The sequence below is a fragment of the Mirounga leonina genome, unplaced genomic scaffold (assembly GCF_011800145.1).
Source record: "Mirounga leonina isolate KUSES-001 unplaced genomic scaffold, KU_Mleo_1.0 Mir_174, whole genome shotgun sequence".
Lineage (NCBI taxonomy): Eukaryota > Metazoa > Chordata > Mammalia > Carnivora > Phocidae > Mirounga > Mirounga leonina.
Window position 1 is genome coordinate 39251396 of NW_023270451.1, and position 20342 is coordinate 39271737.

At 40.5% G+C, this 20342-nt stretch overlaps 2 protein-coding genes across 3 annotated transcripts in view; one reads left to right on the forward strand and one right to left on the reverse strand.

Moving 5' to 3' along the window:
- Window positions 1-3839: 3839 nt before the first annotated feature.
- On the forward strand, window positions 3840-13013 carry MALSU1 (mitochondrial assembly of ribosomal large subunit 1). The gene is made up of 4 exons (XM_035020741.1): window positions 3840-4123; window positions 5318-5496; window positions 10899-10980; window positions 12288-13013. Exons 1-4 carry the CDS (start codon window positions 3868-3870, stop codon window positions 12467-12469), a joined length of 699 nt encoding a protein of 232 aa, XP_034876632.1. The 5' UTR covers window positions 3840-3867; the 3' UTR covers window positions 12470-13013.
- Window positions 13014-14652: 1639 nt separating this feature from the next.
- Window positions 14653-20342, reverse strand: part of IGF2BP3 (insulin like growth factor 2 mRNA binding protein 3) — a 152099-nt gene continuing 146409 nt past the window's right edge. For both annotated transcript variants that reach the window (XM_035020743.1, XM_035020742.1), the window contains exons 12-15: window positions 18999-19073; window positions 16375-16506; window positions 15579-15692; window positions 14653-15304 (exon numbers count right to left, since the gene is read on the reverse strand). In XM_035020743.1, the coding sequence (XP_034876634.1) occupies window positions 15206-15304; window positions 15579-15692; window positions 16375-16506; window positions 18999-19073 (420 nt within the window). In that variant the 3' untranslated portion in view covers window positions 14653-15205. The remainder of the gene's footprint in view (window positions 15305-15578; window positions 15693-16374; window positions 16507-18998; window positions 19074-20342) is intronic.

Here is a 20342-nt window from a genome sequence, read left to right on the forward strand (position 1 = left end):
CCCCAGCGACTGGGGAGAGGGTAAGGGCGCTACTGGGGGAGATGACACCAGAGGAGCCTCAGGGACCTGCTTCGAAGAGAATAGAGAGGAAGGAAGAACAGAGCAAGTTGGGACAGAGCAGAGCCCAGGGGTTAAACTAGAGAAAGGCTGAGCAAGCTTCCCTGACGTACCCACATTTGACCATGGAGCACTTAGCATCACGTCTGGCATATAAATGTTTAATAAATTAATGACTGAATTCATATAGTTTGGGGACTCAGAAATGTATCAAGTCCAACCTTTGCTGAGTCTGTGCATCAATTTCTTACACGTTTGTGTGTCCTAATCTGTAAACCCATGAACCTCCTTTTGGTTGCAAAGGAGCCTCAAATCCATATATGGATCACACATTGTCTTTGGACAGAATAAACATGTCTCCCACAGCAAATGGATGTAGATGCTAAATGTAAGTCAATATAATTCTATTTAAAAGCATTGCTTAGCTCACAGCAGCTTTTTGTCATGCATGTATGGAAAGAGCCACAATTTTTAAAACAAAAGCTCGTTAAAATTAAAAAGGTTGGGACCACTCCTTTCCAGCCTCAACTAATGTTCCTCGCTCATTTAAGTTTCATCCTTTTCCTCAGATTTCCACTCTTTGTACTGTTTCTGCCCTCAGGAAACCACACAGAGAGAAGGGTTAAGATTAAAATTGCCTCCCTTACAAAGCCCATTAGTTATAGATACTCTAAGTATATTTCTATTTAAAAATTCTTTTTTTTTTTTTTAAGATTTTATTTATTTATTTGAGACAGAGAGAATGAGAGAGAGAGAGCATATGAGAGGAGGGAGGGTCAGAGGGAGAAGCAGGCTCCCTGCCGAGCAGGGAGCCCGATGCGGGACTCGATCCAGGGACTCCAGGATCATGACCTGAGCCGAAGGCAGTCGCTTAACCGACTGAGCCACCCAGGCGCCCCTCTATTTAAAAATTCTTTTGTCCTGTTTGCAAACCTCCTAATCAGAAGAGGGGGAGCTCCTTTTAAAGAGAAGAGGAGCGGAGATGGATCTGGCTCCTGTGAAGTGTGAGGCACAGGTCCTGACTTGGGGAATGCTAGGTAGGTGGTTCTCGTGGCCTGCTTTGTTAACACCCGGTACCACAAACACCTGGCCCTGTCTCAGCCATTCAGCTTCACCCAGCAGGACGTGCCCAAACTTCGCTGACAGATCTACAAGGAGCTGTGTCACTGCAAATTCACCGTGTGAGCCTCGTATCCCAGACCTCAAGCCCATTCATTAATGGGCATGGTGACATGGGGGACCCTTCCTTCCCAAGAAACTCCAGTTCCTTTTCTCTCTTGCCTCTTCCCACCCAATTTCCTTTGGTTTTTCATATTTAAATGTTTTAATTGATTTCTGTATTTTTTTTCTTAAAAAAAAAAATAAAGAGAAGAGGAGCAACAAGGACTCATTATTTTACAAATGTAGGGGTAAGGCACTGTCTTTCTTCACCCTGAGCTCCCCAAGGAGCACAGGGTCTGTGTTGCATGCTTTCTCAGATGTTTTGTGTTGGTCTGTCTGGCATGCTCTTCATGCTGTTGGACAGGGAGTCCAACCTGAACAAGATGAACCACCGAACCTATGGCTTCAGGACAACCCAGAGTACCGCCAGTGGCTTCTCCCATGAAGGACCATCCGAGAGAGTAGGGGGGAGACGCCTTAATGTTTAAGGTAGGTCCTATGGAGTGAGTCTGAGTTCATCTTGTGAAAAGGTGGAGGAAGGGTGCTCTAAGAAAATGGAATAGCATGTGCAAAGCTTGGCATTGAAAGATTATGGTGTGTTTGGAAAACAGCAAAAAGCAGATGGGGCTAAAATAATTCTAGTAGAATGCATAGCAGCATGAAGAGAGGAAAAAGTAGAGATGGATTGGTGACAGAGCTGATGGGGGCTCAGACTGAGGAGGTGAGAATGAAGACAAGAAGTTGAATTTTTTTTTTAAATATTTTATTTTTTGACAGAGAGAGACAGCGAGAGAGGGACACAAGTGGGGGGAGTGGGAGAGGGAGAAACAGGCTTCCCGCGGAGTGGGGAGCCCAATGTGGGGCTTGATCCTGGACCCTGGAACCATGACCTGAGCCGAAGGCAGACGCTTAACAACTGAGCCACCCAGGCACCCCAAGAAGTTGAATTTTTAAAAAATCCTTTGGAGGTAGCATAAGCAGGATTTGACAATGGATTAGTTATTGCCAGGAGATCCTGGAGTGAATGCAACCCAGAGTTTAGGATATGAGGAGGAGGATCCATTAAATGGGATGGCAAATACAGATGGTAAATCAGGTTTGCGATGTTCAGAGAAAAGGGTAGTAACACGGAGCTGATGGCAAAAGCTAGGAGAAACACCAAATCCAAGCGTATGTTCTGGGAAATGGAAGTGAAGAGGATGAGACTTAACTTTTATCTGTAATACTGTATTCTTCTTATTTTCAAAACTAACTCATATTTGGGGTGGTACACACAGGTACTTATATTAGTTTCTGTAGTTTATAATTTCCCCAAAATTAGTGCTTGGAGTTTTTTCTGTAAGAGAAATTAAATAATGTATCAAGAATTTGGAGTACCTACTGTGTGCTTGGTACTGTTCCAGACATTTGGGATATTTGCCCCCTTCCTGGTTTCTTGCTTTCAGAAATTACCAGGCCTGGATTTCAGAAATTGCTTCTAGTTTTGGCTTGGCCAGAGGCAAGTCGCTTTTCTTCCCTGGGTCTCTTTCAGCTCTCAAATCCTATGGTTTAATAGTGTAACTGGACCTCCACATTCTTTGCTCTCACATAGGTGGGCCCCACAATGCAGGCTCTTGGCCTAAACAACACCATACAGAGAGTGTACAGGAAGAAAGTTTTCCAAATGGTCCTTTACACCTCTGCCTCCCACCCCACCCCACCCCGGCTCAGAATAACAGATTTTCTTCATGGGATTTCAAATTTGCAAGGGAATCTTGATAATCTTCTTGGTAATAGGCAATGAGTAGGGAATTTCATGTCCTAATTCCAGTAATTATTGCAGGATTTATAAGCATAATGGCCAAGAAAGAACTCTTGAGACATTTTACAGTGCGACTTACTAAGCTTATTTAAGTAGCACGGGGACAGGACTCGGGGGTAGAAAGAGCGGCCCTTTTGCTGTATGAAGCTGGTCCTTAAACGCATAATGCTCAAGGCGGAGGGGAGGGAGGGGACGTGCGGGGAGTATTCGATCCTAAATATCTTCTTCGAACTTCTTCTACTCATAAAACTACTTTCACGGGATTTCTTCGGTGCTTATCATTCAGCTAGATACTAACTATTGGTGAGAAGTATAGGCAGTGATGAGACCCTTTAAGAATGTAGCAACCAGTACTATTTGATCCTTATCAGAACTATGCAGGCTGTAAGTCAGCCCTCTGGGCTAAAGGTGAACATTTTTTTGCTTCTATCCCTGATCATAATCAACAGCAGCAACTTCCATACATTCAGTACCAGCTCTTTTAGGTTCCGTGGAGACCAGTTCAAAACAAACCAAACTGCTTTCGTGCAGTTTACATTCCAGTGGAGGAAGACATTTAGAGAAGAGAGTGAACACCTTAGCGCACTGCACCACGACGTAGAGCAAAGCAAGGGGTGGGCAGTCAAATACCAGCCCTCCGACTCCTACAGAACCTCAACCCAAATCAGCCCTTCCGGGTCACCGCCCGGCCCTCTGGCCTTCAGACTCCGCCCACCTCCGGGCTCTGGCCCCGCCCACGCCCCTTACGTCAATTTTCTAGGCCTTGACGCATTGGCCTGGCCAATGGAAAGCCGACCTGCTCGGGCTCCATTAAGGCCCGCCCCGTGAGTCGTCGCTCGCCGAAGCCGATGGGCCCCGGAGGCTGTGTGGCGCGGCGGCTCGCGTCGCTGCTGTGGCGTAGGGCTCTCTCCGCGGCAGCGGGGCCCTCGGTGGGCTCCGGGCCGCGGCTTGGGCTGCTGGCCGCGGGGCGGCTTAAGGCGGGACCGGCGCTGGGCCGGGCCTGCCTGACCCCGGACCGCGCGCGCGGCCTGCACGGCGGACCGGGCCTGGAGGAGCGGGCGGAGGGGGCAGCCGGTCGGGGGCGCCCGGAGTCGGGCACTGCAGGTACGAGCCTGGAGGAGGGCGGCGGCGGCGGCGGCGACCCCTCCGGGCAGCCGGGAGCCAGGTCTCTGTCGAGGAGCCTCTCAGTTCCCCTATTTATGCATTTTCTCTTGGAGTCACAGAGCTCCTACAGCTCAAGAGCTGGAAGGGACTTCAAAGATGTTGGCATCAACTTTGCGTTTAACGGGCCAAGAGAGAAACTGACGTCTCCGAAACCCCAGACGTCCGAATGGCCGCATCGGACCCTTGGCATCACAGCCTCACTGTCCTCAGCTCCCTTCATACTCTTCCTAGAGTCCCGAGAAGTGGACTCGGCAAAAGTGTGAGGGTGTGAGGATTCTGAGGAATAGCTAGGGCTGGAGTCCAAGAGATGCATAATCGCTAATAGGAGACGGGGCCAATTGAAGGTCCTCTAATTGTTGCAAGTTTTTAGAAATTTGAGAGATTGTAAACAGATCTCATCTGTGAAAGGTTGGGGTGTGAGGGGGAGAGGTCTTAGTGGACTTAGCCACCGGGTTCTTGGGAATCAGTTTTAGAACGTAAGAGAGCTACAGTTTATAGGTTCTAATACTCCAAGGTAAAGAACAGAATATGCAAATCTCTGCAGAAAAAAGAAAGGTAAGTTTTCACAGATAACAGTTGCTACATAACCCAAATGGCTTTATAAGAAAACCTTGAGGATTCAAAATGAAAATCACCGTTAAAGTTTAGCTCTCACTGTTAAAGTTTTAGCTCTCCCCAAGGTTGCCTTGGGGCCTACTCATTTATTCTGCTAGGCCTAATTTTCTTCATCTCTCAAGTGTTAAGATTGTGGACCAGATACTAACTAAGAGCCTTTTCAGGTCACAGTTGTAGTTCTGTGTATGTTGGAGGTGTGTCGCTCGTTTCCTCAAGTATTAGTAAACAGAAAGCCATTTGTTGTGGATGTATGGTTTTACTTGCATGTGGTAATAGCAAAGGATGGATGGTGGCTCTGTGTAACCTGAACATTCACTCTTCCCATAAAAGTTGAGTGATGCTGTATGAAATCACTGCCCAGGTTTAGCTTCCAGGAGGCCTGGACGCTGCTGTCTTTCAAAACATTTTAGATCTAAACACCCTCATAGAGGAGCAGTTTCATTGTTAGCTGCTGCATCTGGATGCATACAGAATCTCCTGCTTGGCCACCTGACACAAGTGAATCTTTGTGCATTTCAGATCATACCGGTCCCAAGTTTGACATCGATATGCTGGTTTCACTCCTGAGGCAAGAAAATGCAAGAGACATTTGTGTGATCAAGGTTCCTCCGGAATTGAAATATACAGATTACTTTGTGATTGGTAGCGGAACTTCCACCCGACACTTGCACGCGATGGCCCACTACATTGTGAAAATGGTAGGATGCTTTCTTTTCTCTTTGGAATCATTAACTTAATGGAAGAGTGTCAATGCATCATGCTGAGGAGCAGCACTTAAAAAGTACATCCATCGTGAGGTGATGTAAGAAGCCCAGATTCTCAGTATTTGCATGAGTGTTTGATGTTCGTTGATAGTGAAAGTTATGGGGACAAATGAGTCAGGATATTTCTAATTCTGTCTCTTGTGGTCATTGAATTAATTAATTAATTAATTAAAAATATAAATAAAAATATAAAAATAAATAATTTGAGGCAGGCTAGAAGACAGTATAACCCAAAGGAATTTCTAGAGCAGCACTGTTCATTGTGGTAGCCACTAATTATAAAAATTCAGTTCTACAGTTGTACTAGCCATATTTCAGGTACTGAGTGGCCACATGTGGCTAATGGCTACCATATTGTACAGCACAACTATAAAACGTTTCCATAATTGCAAGAAGTTCTATTGGACTATGTTGGCCTGTAGTTTAATTCAAATGTTTGAATGTGTCCAGTGTTTCCAAGCACTGTGCTGGGTATTGGAAGGATGGAAAAGATGTAGTCCTCACCCTCCAAATTCATAGGTCTAGTTGAGGAAGGGGAAGGCAGTTCATTTTCTAATTAGACTGAATAGGAATCAGAGTGAGGAATATACTTGGAGGCCTTTAGCTGATTCTGGTAACACTCTAAAGGGGAGCATAAACTCTCTCAGCTAGTAGAAAATTAGTCAGACGGTTAAGACCAAAACAAAGTTAGATCTGCCTAGAGAAGGGTGGTAAAACAAGAAGGGGACTGAAAACAGAACCCTGGTGCAATATTGCAAAGCAAAGGAAGATTCCAAAAAGTAGTTGGAGAGACAGAAAGAGAACCAAGAGGGCATAGAATTGTAAGAGTTATAAGACAGGGTCCCAGGATCTCTGTTAGATGTTCTAGTGGGACAGAGTAAGATGAAGACTTAGAAGTGACCATTGCACTTGGAGACATAAAAGGAATGAGAGGTTTTACATTTTAACCATTTTACCATTTTTTAAAGTGTGCAGTTAAGTGGCATTAGTTACATTCACATCATTGTGCAGTCATTTACCACCATCCATCTCCAGAATGTTTTTCATCTTGCAAAACTGAAACTCTGTACACATTGAACAGTAATTTTCCATTCTCCCTCTCGATCCTGGCAACCACCATTCTGCTTTGTCTCTCTGAATTCAACTACTCTTAAGTACCTCATGTGAGTAGAACCATACCCTATTTATCATTTATGACTGGCTTATTTCACTTAGCATAATGTTTTCAGGGTTCATCCATGTTATGGCTTGTGTCAGAATTTCATCTTTTGAAGGCTGAGCATTTTATTATATGTATAGATCACATTTTATCGATTCATCCATTTGATTTTCATTTGGGTTGCTTCCGCCTTTTGGAGATTGGATATTGCTGCTATAAACGTGAATGTAGAAATGTCTATTCGTGTCCCTGCTTTTAATTTTAGGATTGGAATTGCTGGATCATGGTAATTCTGCTTTTAATTTTTTGAGGAACCACCATGCTCTTTTCCTTAGTGGCCGCACCACTTTATGTTCCCACCAGCAGTTCACAAGGCTTCCAGTTTCTCTGTATCTTTGCCAACACTTCTTATTTTCTGGGTTTTTGATCACAGTAATCCTAATGGGTGGAGGTGGCATCTCATTGTGGTTTTGATTTGCACTTCCCTGATGATTAGTAATGTTGAGCATCCTCTTACATGTTACTGGCCATTTGTATGTCTTTGGGAAAAAGCCTAACGAAGTCTTTTGTCTATGTTTTAATCACATTGGTTTTTTTTTTGTTGTGAAGTTGTAGGAGTTCTGTATTTATTCTGGATATTAATCCCAAAACAAGTATGTGATTTACAAATATTTTCTTTCATTCTTCAGGTTGTCTTACTATTGGTAGTGTCCTTGGATGCACAAAAGCTTTTAATTATGATAAAGTCCAGTTTATCTGTTGTTGGGCCTGTGCCTTTGGTGTCCTATCCAAGCAGTCATTGCCAAATTCAGTATCATGTGTCAGGAAGCCTTTCCGCTGTGTTTTCTGCTAAAAGTTTTAGGTCATATGTTTAGGTCTTTGATTGGTTTTAAGTTTTTTTTTGTAGATGGTGTAAAGTACAGGTCCAACTTTGTTGTCTTGCACGGAGATGTGTAGTTTTCCCTGCTCCATTTGTTGAAAGGACTGCCCTTTTCCCATTGAATGAACTTGGCACCCCTGTTGAAAATCGTTTGATTGTATGGGCTCTTTCTTTTATTCCACTGGTGTCCCTTGCTCACTGGTTTTGTTTTTAAGGTTTTATTTATTTATTAGAGCACAAGCAGAGAGGGGTGGGGCAGAGGGAGAAGCAGGCTCCTCACTGAGCGGGGAGCCTGAGGCGGGGCTTGATCCCAGGATCCCTGGATCATGATTTGAGCCTAAAGCAGATGCTTAACCGACTGAGCCACCCAGGTGCCCCACCCTTTTTAAAAAGATTTTTATTTATTTGAGAGAGTACACAGGTGGGTGGTGGGCAGAGGGAATCTCAAGCCAACTCTGCGCTGAGTGCATGGGCTGTCACGTGACACAGTCTCGCGACTCTGAGATCATGACCTGAGCTAAAACCAAGAGTTGGATGCTTAACTGACTGAGCCACCCAGGTGTCCTGCTTGCTCACTGTTTTGATTATGAAAGCTTTGTAGTTAGTTTTGAAATCAGTAAGTTGAGAGCTCCAACTGTGTTCTGACTTTTCAAGATTGTTTTTGGCTATTTGGGGTCCTTTTAGATTACATATAAATTTTAGGATGGAATTTTCTACTTTTGCAAAAAAAAAAAAAGTCACTGGGATTTTGGTAGGGATTGCATTGAATTAGCTTTGGGTAGTACTAACATTTTAACAATATTAGGTTTTCCAGTCCATGAATAGAGTGCCTGTTTGTTGATGTCATCTTTAATTTCTTTAGCAACATCTTGTAGTTTTCAGTGTACAAGTCTTTTGTCTCCATGGTTAAATTTATTGGTAAGTATTTTATTCTTTATGATTCCATTGTAAATGAAATTGTTAATTTCCTTTTCAGGTTGTTGATTAGGTAGTGTATAGAAACACAGCTGATTGGGCATGTTAATTTTGTATCCTACAACTTTGCTGAATTCATTTATTTTAACGTGATTTTGTGGAATCTCTGGGGTTTTATACATATAAGTCGTGTTGTCTGTAAACCATGATAATTTTATTATTTCTTTTCCAATTTGGTTACCTTTTTTTTTTTTCCCCTCCCTTGCTCTAATTTCTCTGGCCAGAACTTCCAGCACTGTGTTGAATAGAAGTGGCAAAAGTGGGCACTCTTGGCTTGTTCCTGACCTTAGAGGAAAAACTTTCAATCTTTCACCATTGAGTAGGATAATAGCTGTAGGCTTTTCATGTATGACCTTTGTTATCTTGAGTTTTATCTTTTCATCTTTTAGTTTGTTGAGTATTTTTATCATGAAAGGGTGTTGAATTTTGTAAAATACTTTTCTGCATAAATTTGAGATGATCCTGTGGCTTTTGTTTTTCATTTTGTTGATGTGGTTTATTATATTGATTGATTTTCATGTGGAACCATCCTTCCATTCCAGGAATAAATCCCACTCAGTCATGGCGTATAATCCTCTTAATATGCTGTTGAATTGGGCTTGCTAGTAATTTATTGAGGATTTTTGCGTCAGTGTTCATCAAGGATATTGGTCTGTAGTTTTCTTTTTTCTTTTTTGTAGTGTCTTTTGGCCTTGGTTTCATGGTAATGGTAGTTTCATAGAATGAGTTATGAAGTGTTGCCTTTTCAGTATTTTGGAAGAGTTTGAGAAGAATTTGTGTTAGCTTTTGTTTAAATGGTAGAATTCACCAGTGAAACCATCTGGTCAGGGCTTTTCTTTGTTGGGAGATCGTTTTTTTTTTTCTTTTCTTTTTTCTTTCTTTCTTTTTTAATTGAGATATAATAGTGTTTGGAGGTTTTCAATTTCATCCCAATTCAATCTTGGTAAGTTGTGTGTTTGTAGGAATTTGTCCATTTTGTCTAAATTACCCAGTTTGCTGATGTGTAGTTGTTCATAGCACTCACAATGCTTTTTTTTTAAGAAGTTATGTCCCCTTGCTTATTTCTCATTTTAATTATTCGGGTCTTCTGTTTTCTCTTAGTCAGTCTAGCTAAAGATTTGTCAGTTTTGTTTATCTTTTTCAAGGCCCAAATCTTGGTTTCATGGATTTTTATCAGTTTTGGTTTTCTTTAATCTTTGTTTCCTTCCTTCTACCAGCTTTAATTTGTTCCTCATTTCCTAGTTCCCTAAGGTGTAAATTTAGGTTGTTGATTTGGGAACTTTTTTTTTTCATGGAAGCATTTATAACTATAAATTTCCCTCTTAACACTACTTGCTCTGTATCCCATTAAGTTTTGGTATGTTGTAATTTAATCTCATTTGTCTCAAGATATTTTCTGATTTCCCTTGTGGTATCTTCGACTCATTGTTTTTATGGCTTTTTGGTTTTCCTTCTGTTCATTTCTAGTTTCATTTCATTGTGATCAGAAAATATACTTTGCAATTTCAGCTTTTTAAATTTATTGAGAGTTGTTTTGTAGCCTACATATGATCTTTCCTAGAGAATGTTACATGTACACTTTAGAAAAATGTGTATTCTGCTTTTGAGTGGAATGTTCTATTAATGTCTGTTAGCTCCATTTAGCCTGTAGTGTTGTTCAAGTCATCTATTTCCTTATTGATCTTGTCTGGTTTTTTTATCCATTATTGAAAATGAAGTATTAAGTCTTCTATATTGTTGTGTTGTCATCTGTTTCTCCCTTCAGTTCTGTCAATGTTTCCGTATGTTTAGGAGTTCTGATTTTTGGTGCATATGTTTATAATCATTATATCATCTGGGGTATTTGACCCTCTTATCACTGTATTAGTATCCTTCTTTGTCTCTTGTAATAGTTTTTGACTTAAAGTCTATTTGTCTGGTACTAGTGTATGTTGTTTTGGACCATTCATAAGACCTGTTGGGAATAGAGACATGGGATGATAAAATCCCATGAACATTATCCTGAAGGTGGTTGATGTACATGAGGACCAGATGTTAGAGCTTGGTCCTCTCTGCCTCAGAGACACCTTGGTGGATATGAGTAGGATGGCCCTTTCAGAAGGGTTTGGGCAGGAGGATTCAGTAGAGAGAGGATAGGAGGTAGGTAGGATTGGGGGGGGGGGGGGAAATAGTGTCCTCAACTTGTTTATTATGGGGTGTAGTTAATTTGAGAACTAGCCTGCTCATTCCTCTTAAGATCAAGAAAAATACCCCCACAGACCATCCTCAGTGAGAACAGACTTCCTCCACCCCCCCCCTAATATATAATCTGGCTTTTTTCAGTATAAATACCTGAAATGTAAAAGTGAGCCTCATGTTAAGATTGAAGGGAAGGACACTGATGACTGGCTGTGCGTGGACTTTGGTAAGTTATTTTGACATATTTTACAGATAAATACTTGTTTTATCCTAATCTTGAACTATTTTCAGTTGCAAAAGGATTTGAGATTGATTGTTTTCATGTGAAATTTTTATTATTTGTTTACAGTAAGTTTTAATTATAACCCAAGAGGTCTTACTAGCATGTGAAATCCTCACCTAATGTGATACGTATATAACTAGCCATGCAGGTCAGAAGGATGGTGGAGAGCAGAGTGGATAACATGGGAGAGGTCCCACAGTGGTGGTAGAAGGCTTGGCATGTACATAACATTGGCCCAGAATGACTGTAATGAGGTGAAGGTTAAAGGGCATTCCAGGTAATGAGAAGGATAAGAGCAGAGGACTGGTTTTGAAAAGACTTAATAAATTTGGGTATTAATATATACATAGTTTCAGAGTATTTCCCCCACAAGATACTTATTAAAAAGGAAAAAACAGTAATTGTTAAGAACTGTGAAGGGTCTGAGATTTTATCTTATAACAGGTTAGCTGCGCAGTTTCATGGGTATTAGTCAAAGACTCCAAGCTATTCCTGGGTTAGAGATGAAGGACAGTTTTATTACTCATCACAGTAACAGTAGCAGCATTTTTTTTCCTCACCAGCTTCCCTGAGCCCCCGTTTCTAATAGAGAAACCCAGGGCCAGATGACATCTGCAGACAAAGTTCTGAGAGGAACCCGGTTTATAATGGGCAGGAAACAGACCCACAGAAACAGACCCACACTTGCTGTGGTGGAAGACACTTTTTCTGCTAAGGCTGAGGACCACGTGATTCAGGTGGGAGTGGGGAGATATAGCCTGTGCATTGTAGGATGTTTAGCAGTCTCCCTTCTCTTCTCCAGCCCCATTTGTGAAAATCAAAAATGTCCTGAGAACCCCTGCTATAAGTAAACCTGTCCTTTGCTCCGGAGGGAGATGGCCTCTGAGACTGTTCACTACACGGTTGTCCTTGAAAAGATAGTCTAGAACAAAAGGCAATCCATGCTTTGCTCATAGGATATGCAGAAATGTGATACCCATGGAGAGTGAAGTCAACATCACCAGGAATGTTACATAGTGCTCTCATGTACCTCCTGTATGATGCACTTAGAAAAGCAGAACGTCATTTCTATGGTATTTTTGTAGGAAAGGTATCCATAATTTGCATTTCTAGTAAATCCCCAGGTAATCCTAATCTGGGGTCCATACTTTGATAACCACTGTTCTATCACAGAGGTTTGTGAGAGCACAAAAATAAAAGCTAATGAACTGCTTCTTTATTTTTAACTCTTATCTGTCCTTGATTGATAGGCAGCATGGTGATTCACTTGATGCTTCCAGAAACCAGAGAAACCTATGAATTAGAGAAATTATGGACCCTACGTTCTTATGATGACCAGTTAGCACAGATAGCACCTGAGACTTTACCTGAAGACTTCATTCTTGGAATAGAAGAGGACACTTCATCCCTGACTCCAGTGGAGTTCAAATGAGAATAAAATGATATGAATTGTTTTAGTCATTATCAGAATTGGATTGAGTTACTTCTTAAAAATACAGCTCTCAAACTCCACCTGATTGGTCAGGTTGTTGTCAAAACAAGCCTTATCTGTGGGCACACATGCTAAATAAATGAATGTGGAAAATTGTAGGTAAGTGAGCTGATTGTCACACCAAGAATCAGTACATTTAAACTAAAATTTTAATATATTGTTTTTATTCCTGAGATCCCAGCAGGATTTCCCAGAGTTAACATTGGCCCCTGTACTCTGCCCAGTTTGATTTTGCCTAAGTGTAAATCTTATTCTGGAACAGCCATTTTTTTTTTTAAATAAAGCAAAAAATATAACCACCCCATTGGTCTTATTACTTAAAACTTACAGTTCTTACTTCATAGGCACCAGTAGTATCAAGATCCACAGTAAGTACTATAGAATGAAGAGAATAAGGTAAGCACCAATATCTAGTGGTAAATTGAGATTGACATAGTATTACTTAAAAATCTGAGTTTATAGCTTGATTAAATTTGAACATTCACATTTTTTCGAAAAACCAGAAATAAAACATACCATACACCAGGCTGCACCTACTGATGAAAAACTTTATTCTGCATCAAGGTATCTGGAAAACGAAGCTGCATTTGGGGCACATTACAGATGAGGAATGATCCATGTGCGGTGAGTACAAAACTCAATTACATAATTAGATACTCCATTACCATTGCTTAATTAAAGGTAAAACATGATTTGCTAAAGGCTAGAAGTGAAATATGATAGAATTTTAAACCAGCAGATATAAATGCAGCACCTATCTGTATATATATATATAAAAAAACAACAAACATGGGAAAAATTAAACACTGAGGAAGAGCTCTGGCCTAAGCACATCTCACCTGAAATCCAACCAGAAAGCCAGTCTATGATTTTATTTTTGCAATTCATTATATGAAAAAATTATGAATGCTAGGTGAATTGTGTGACAAAGGGCACTTTTTGGCTAAAACTACAAAATAAACTGGTTTTCTGAAAACATTAAGGAAAACATTTCAAGTCATTTTGAAAATGTTTAATTGATAACAGTGATCTTCAGAAAAACGTTATCTAGTCTGTAGAAATTCATCTTGAAATACAAAGGAGCCCATATTTTTCAAAGGCTTATTATATATGCCCTTCAGATCAGTGTGATAATGATGACTGATCATTCAATGAACAAAAGCAAACAATTCTGAGAGCACTGTGGCCTTGGAGACCACCCACACCCACATAATTGTACATACTAGGCTCTGCCATCAAGTTAAGGAATGGGCACATGAATTCAGTATCCTGTATCAAAGGTCAAATGTGTTCTCACAGTCAAATTATATTCCAAATATTGTTTTCTGGTATCCTCTACTTTTTGACTTTTCAAATAATTGGTTGCAGAGAATACAGAAATCCTGCTGTATTTTATGTAATATTTTAGGTGGCCTTATCTTTTTCTTGATTGATCATTGTTTAAAAAATCTTCAAAATAGCTTAGTGAGGCTCATGACAGTGCCTGGCACATGGAGATGTAGCCTTGATACTGCCCTGAAACACTGTCCCACCGTCTGAGTACCCCATTGGTCTTCACGAAGCAGTTCTGTCGGGGTCTTAAAGTGTAGACCAACTGGTCTGAAGCGTGTTGGCAAACTAAGCATCCTGTAGGACAAGCTGAAGCTTGCTTTTTGCCAGAGTCCACAGGGGCTGCATCTCTTCATTGATGCACTTTAGGTAGTGATAGTCTAAAGCACAAAGCATTTTTATGCATTTAATCACGTACCCAAACAAAAAAACTGAAGTCTCCTGAAGCCATTTAAACTAGCCGTTCCAAAACCTCCTGCAACCACTTTGCTCTGTTAGTACCATCAAAAGAGTTCCCTACCATAAACGAAAAACTAAATGGTATTGCTGCTCTCCAAATATAGGCACTGCTCCATATCACTGAACATTTATTGGACTTTCCAACTAATGGTGTCAAAAGCCTCAAAAAACCTGAAATTAATTTTCCAGCTTTACGGTCACCAGCCAGAAGTAAAATTTTTCTGTTATTTTCCTGTTAGCTAATTAAAGTTTTTTAAAAAACTGTTGGACTTTTATCTTTATAAAGTATATAAAATTTTCCAAAACAAAAACAAAAACAAAAACAATTTGCTTTCATTGCATTACTGAATACCTGAGGTAGTTGAGTAAAAATGCACGTTTAATACCCCTGCCAACACCATTCAGCACTTCCCTTAGGTTATTCATGTTAGTGTTAGATAAAAATAAAACTGAGAACAGTTTTTCTATGCTAATAGCTTAAGTTCCTGTAATCATTGCATTCTGATCCAATTTTAACAATTGGACTTGGGAGCAATCTATATTTTATGAATTTAGCCGATTTCTGGCATTAGGGGGGTATATTAAGAAAAATTAGAATATTTGTTACACCGAGAATACAACAAAAGGGAAGTGCAGAGCTCCTCTCTTTCCCTCCCTCCCCCCACTTATTTATTTTTTTAAAGCTGGGTGTCATACATTTCAGAGAGCATAAAGTATACATTCTCACAGAGACAGGAGTTCAAAAGTTGCCTGGTCCTCAGAAACAACTGGCTAGGTAAAAACTTGTGCATGTAATTCTGGATATTAGGGGTTCAGCGCCCGTCTGTTGGTTAAGCAATCTGTCTTTGGTTTGGCATCTGCCTCTGTGGTGGGCTGTTTCCTGAGCCTTTACTTCCGTCTTGACTGAGGTGGTCCACTTTGCAGAGCTTTCTGCTGTTGGTGCTGTTTTACCTGAGTCAAAATTTCCTGAATTTTTCTCTGGGCAACCTGCAAAAGGAGAGAGATTTGAAATTTCTACCTAATCAAAGGTTACTAAAAGTGATTTTACTCTTCCATTTTAACAACTCCAGATTTGAAGGTTTAAGATTCATACTAGTTTAGTTTCCTAGTAGTCTGAAATTACCTGCTAAAAAGGGATTAAGTGTGTTAAGCACCAAACAACGCTGAAGATTTATATGGGGTGGGGGCACACCCACAGGAGAATTGCTTCCATTTGGGAAAGCAGCAAAAGAGCTTGCTTATCACATTAGAGCCCACTTGCCTGGCAAGCATAGAAGTGACCAGTTATTTTCACAACCACTTGGTCATTCTCATCAGGTGTCTGGTCACGAGGGACAACTACTTCTGCACTTGACAAATTCTGGAGCTCATTCACCTGAACAAGATAAACACAGATCATGTTAAATTGAGGTTTTAAAAAAATTACCATTTGCTGAGCACTTACTATGTGCCAAACACTAAACTGTGGCTTTACAAATTTCATCTAAACCACCGATAATTCTATCAGGTTATCAGTACTGTGCCCATTTCAAGATGATAGTAAACTAAGACTTAGCCAAAAAAATTGATTTGACCCATTACACAAGTGAATGGCAGAACGAGAATGAATCCCTGAAAGTCTGATTCCAAAGTGGATGCGCTCAGTTACTTCAAAATTATAAATAGCTTTGAAAACACCTTAGAAGTTATATGTGCTAAAGAGAAACTCACAACCATTTGCTTTTTTGTTACAGAGGTAGGTTATCAAGGTAGATGACATTTTAAGAAGTTTTCTTTCCATCAAGTGTGCAAAAATCAAAAGCTGAAGTTACGTCAACCAAAAATGCTAAATGCCCCTTGTACATGAGAGTCCTCCCACACAAAGTGGGCTCGAAGCAAGGCATTACTTCGACTAGTGCTGACACCAACAGGAAGAACGGAAGGCAGTCTTCTCCAAACCTTGGCCCAGATGATCCTGCTTTTTACAAGTTAGCCCAAATTCAGGGACTTGGAACTCCTAAGTACCTTTCAACGCTTTCCCTTTCATACCACTGCACAGGTTTTGCTGAAGTACTTGCCGTTTTGCCTCCTTTTCCAATAACTCTGCCAGCAGCAAAGGACGGCACTCTGATATGAGCTTCAAGTTTCACCTCTTCTTTAGGACTAACAAAGTTTTCTTCTTTAATTTTTCCATAAATTCTTCCCTGAGCCTACAGATGAGAACATAGTCTATCAGTGTCATTCATGAAGGTCCATTAACTTCAGAGATGGCCCAAATCCACTGGAATGGCTCTTGGTAGGGACATCTGCAGGGGACAGACTGTTGCAGATGGCTTAAGAGGCAAAGTTAGGAAGGTTCACAGTAACAACCAGGCACCACAGAGGTGGCAACTGAATGACTGACCAAAGAATACGATCTGTTCTTTGAACAAAAAGAATTAAAGCCAATTAGTACTCGGCCTAACTAAAAATGAATCACTTTTGTGGGCAAATGGCCATTTGCCCTCAGATTGTAAAAGGTAAAATCTTTCCTGCTTTCAGTAAGAAAGTAATTGCGTTCTTCTTGAGGCTAAGAGACGGGGAAGAACTGCAGAGACAGCTGTGGCAGGCTCACACCTGCTGAAAGGATATTTTCTACTGAAGGGTTTCTTCATCTTAGCCGAGTGGCTTCTACTTTGAATAAAGCGACAAAATCAGGTTGACACACACACTTATGATACTTATAGTCAACACATCCTGATACCTACTGCATACAACGAGACATTATACTTAAACTTCTATTATGTACAGCCATTAATTTGCTCTAGTATATACCAAAGGATAAAGAAGTCAGAGTTGGTTTAATCTGACAAGCTACCAGGGTATCATAAAAACGAAAGTCCCCAACACATTTTACATTTTCATTGATGCAGAAATAAGCTCATTAGAGGGAGTTACAGAAAAAACAAAATCCATCTTGGTACCCTATATTCCATTCATTTTCAAAGTCTCAGGCCACAGATCTAGGTATTAACACAGTCAAAGGACATAGGGATATACATCTCTCTTCCAAAACAAAAGCTCTCTAATTCATCAGAAAAAATATGGGATAGGAGGTTTACCACTCCTTAGATCTCTAAAATAATTCACTTGTAATTATCACTGATCACATAAATATTTAAGCATTACAGCTTTTCTTAAATATTCCATTTAAGATGACTATACCATACCACATGGGCATTGAAGGACACAGGGAAACAAACCGAGTTTCCCAGCATACAATTACAGGAATTATAAAATAGTTCCATTTATAAAAAAGAGATCAGCACCAAGAAGAAACACAGTAACTGATGTCTATGTTTATCTTTTAAGATTTCAAACTAAAAGTGACTGATCCTGTAGGTTTGGGATAGGAAACAGTTTGCAACATTTATGAGTTAGGATTTCAACTGCCTGGACCAGAAGGCTGGTGTGAGAGACTAAATTTCTTCACCTGAGTTAGAGCCTAGCCAACCGCACCCACATCTCAAAGCACCTCCTTTTGTTTCCTGTTCTTCCTGTAAATGAAATGAAAAAAGCTTTGGATTTTTACTGAAAAATGGCCCATAGAAAAGAGAGATCTATGACAGTGATATTTTAATAGGGGGGGAATTGGGGAAAAGTAGGCACCGTTAGTAGCCACGTTTTAGAGCTAAGGGAACGTAAGGTTCAAGAGTTGTCCTGTTACACAGGTGCTAAGAATAAGACATGGGTTTGGGATAAAGTAGTTAAATTCGAATGCAGTAGTTATTTTTACAACACTTGTACTAAGTTTTATGGGAGAAATCATGTACTTGAAAGTATGTGCTTGAGAATTTGGCAGAGTCAGTCTGATTCACCCCGAGTCTGCTGAACACCACCACCAGCTTATTTATATTGTGCTTCCTATGTGGCAAGGAATATTCTAAGCACTTTATATATTCTTTATACCTTATAACCTTGTTTCAACCTTGTGGGTGTTCTAATCCTCATTTTACAGCTGAGTAGCCAGAGAAAGGTTAAGTAATTTGCCCAAGGTCACACAGCAGATAAATGATAGAGCTGGGATTTGAACGGGCAGCCTGGATGCCCAGTCTTTGCTCATCAACTCTCAGTAAACAACGAAGGGCATTCCAGCTGCAAAGGTCCCAAACCCCAATAAATATAAACAATGGTTCACACCAGAACAAATGCCAGAAGAGTTCCTACCATTTCTGCTTGTAAAATTGGAAGTATTAGAGTGATTTGTGGTCAGACTATGGACAAGGGCTCAGAGTTAATACAAGGGTAAGAGAAAGGGGGGCATTTTAATTCAAGGTTAAGGCCTCTCAAGGACAAGAGGGAAATCTGGGGAACAAGCATTCCACGGCATAATAACCGGACAGTTTGTAAATGTCAGTCTTAAAGGTCTCACCTTCGCATAGTAAGAAGGCACTGAGTAAATTCTCCTTTGGGAGATAGGTAAACCCAGCAACCATTACAAAACTCTCAAAATTGAAACAAAGTCTGGTTTTTTGTTTTTTTTTGAAGGGTAACTCTGGGTATGTTTCTACTCTGTTCTTAGCCTTACGATTTTCCATTGGGAGACTGTTTTTACTGAGTTTTATTAAGGGAGAAGCCAGGATATGGAGTTCCTGAAAAGAAAGCATTAACATTCTTTGAATCCATTCATTTGTTACATGTGCACACACTCTAGAACACATACCTTGAACTGAGCCTCTGGTGGCCCGGTGATAATCACCATCCTCACTTTAGCATCTGGTGCTTCAGCTGGAGCAATCTGTAACAGACACATCAAGGGGGGATGACACGTTCGGGTGCCACTGACAGAAATGTTAACACACACCAGCCTGACATTTGTGCACAACTTACTGAAAGGTAAAATGAAAGCCTTCTGGAAGAAAGCTACAGAGCAGCAGTGATTAACGTGGGTTCATTATTTCTGGCTCCTGCCATGAACTGAGCACTTACACTGTGCCCTGCCCTGATGTAAATGTCCACATGCAATCTCAGCTAATCCTCACTGGGTTCTAATGAGGTGGTACCTGTACTTTACAGAGGGGAAACAAGGCTGAAGAAGTTGAGTTACCTGGCCCATCCATGATCACATAGCTAATCCAGCTGGAGGGAGAACTGGATCTGTCTCCACTGCCCATGTTCCTCATCATTACACCAGTGGTGCTCGAAGTGTGGTCTTTGGCCCATATGCATCAGAACCCCAGGTCTGTATGTGCAAGAAACTGCTATGTTCACAAATCTAAGACTATTGGTAAATTCCCCTGAAGTACGCTCGTTAGAATAACATGAAATAAACTAGCACTAACTTGGCAGAAGGAAAGTAAATGGCTTTTCTATTTTTGCAGAATATATGAAATCACACAAAAAGCCTGGGCCAGGGGAACTGTTGAAGAGGCTATTGAAGGGAGAGGAAACCAGCATTCTTATGCAGTCATAGGATTTGGGGACCCAGTTGGTAGTTGTTTTAAAAGAAAAAATTCTGCTAGACATATGGTGTATAAGAAGCAAATTCTTACTATTTACCAAATATATGATTATTATGTAAGAACAGGAAGCAAAAAAATGATAAAAACTACCCCAAATTCTACCATTATGATCCCTGTCAGTTACTAATGTAGTCTACTAGATCTCTTCCCACACGTTTACAATCAAAGAATGTTTTTATTTTTAATGGAGTCATCTTTTCTCTCTTCCTCTGTCAACCTACAGCCACGCTAATACTATTCCTACTTTATGCTGGGCACTAATTTTGAGTCTATAACGCAAGCAAGTAATTACTTCCCTTTAGTCTAGGCTCTTAGAATTATTCACAGGAAAGCCCTGGAACAAAAATATCATTCTTTATCTTTCTGACTAGATCTGTCAATACTGGTGGGGGGAGGGCTGGGGCTAAGGGCACTCATACATGGAGGTTAAGAGTATAAATTGCTATAGTCTCTGAAAAGCCTGAACACATGCCCTTCGACTCACCAAATCTACTTTTATAGACTTACCTTAAAGAATAAGTTTGTATGTAACATTTTGGCTAAAA

Coding starts and splice junctions, on each gene's coding strand:
- MALSU1 (XM_035020741.1), top strand. CDS start 3,868: ATGGGCCCCGGAGGCTGTGTGGCGCGGCGGCTCGCGTCGCTGCTGTGG. Junction 5,497..10,898: donor CCCACTACATTGTGAAAATG/GTAGGATGCTTT, acceptor GGCTTTTTTCAG/TATAAATACCTGAAATGTAA. Junction 10,981..12,287: donor CTGGCTGTGCGTGGACTTTG/GTAAGTTATTTT, acceptor CTTGATTGATAG/GCAGCATGGTGATTCACTTG.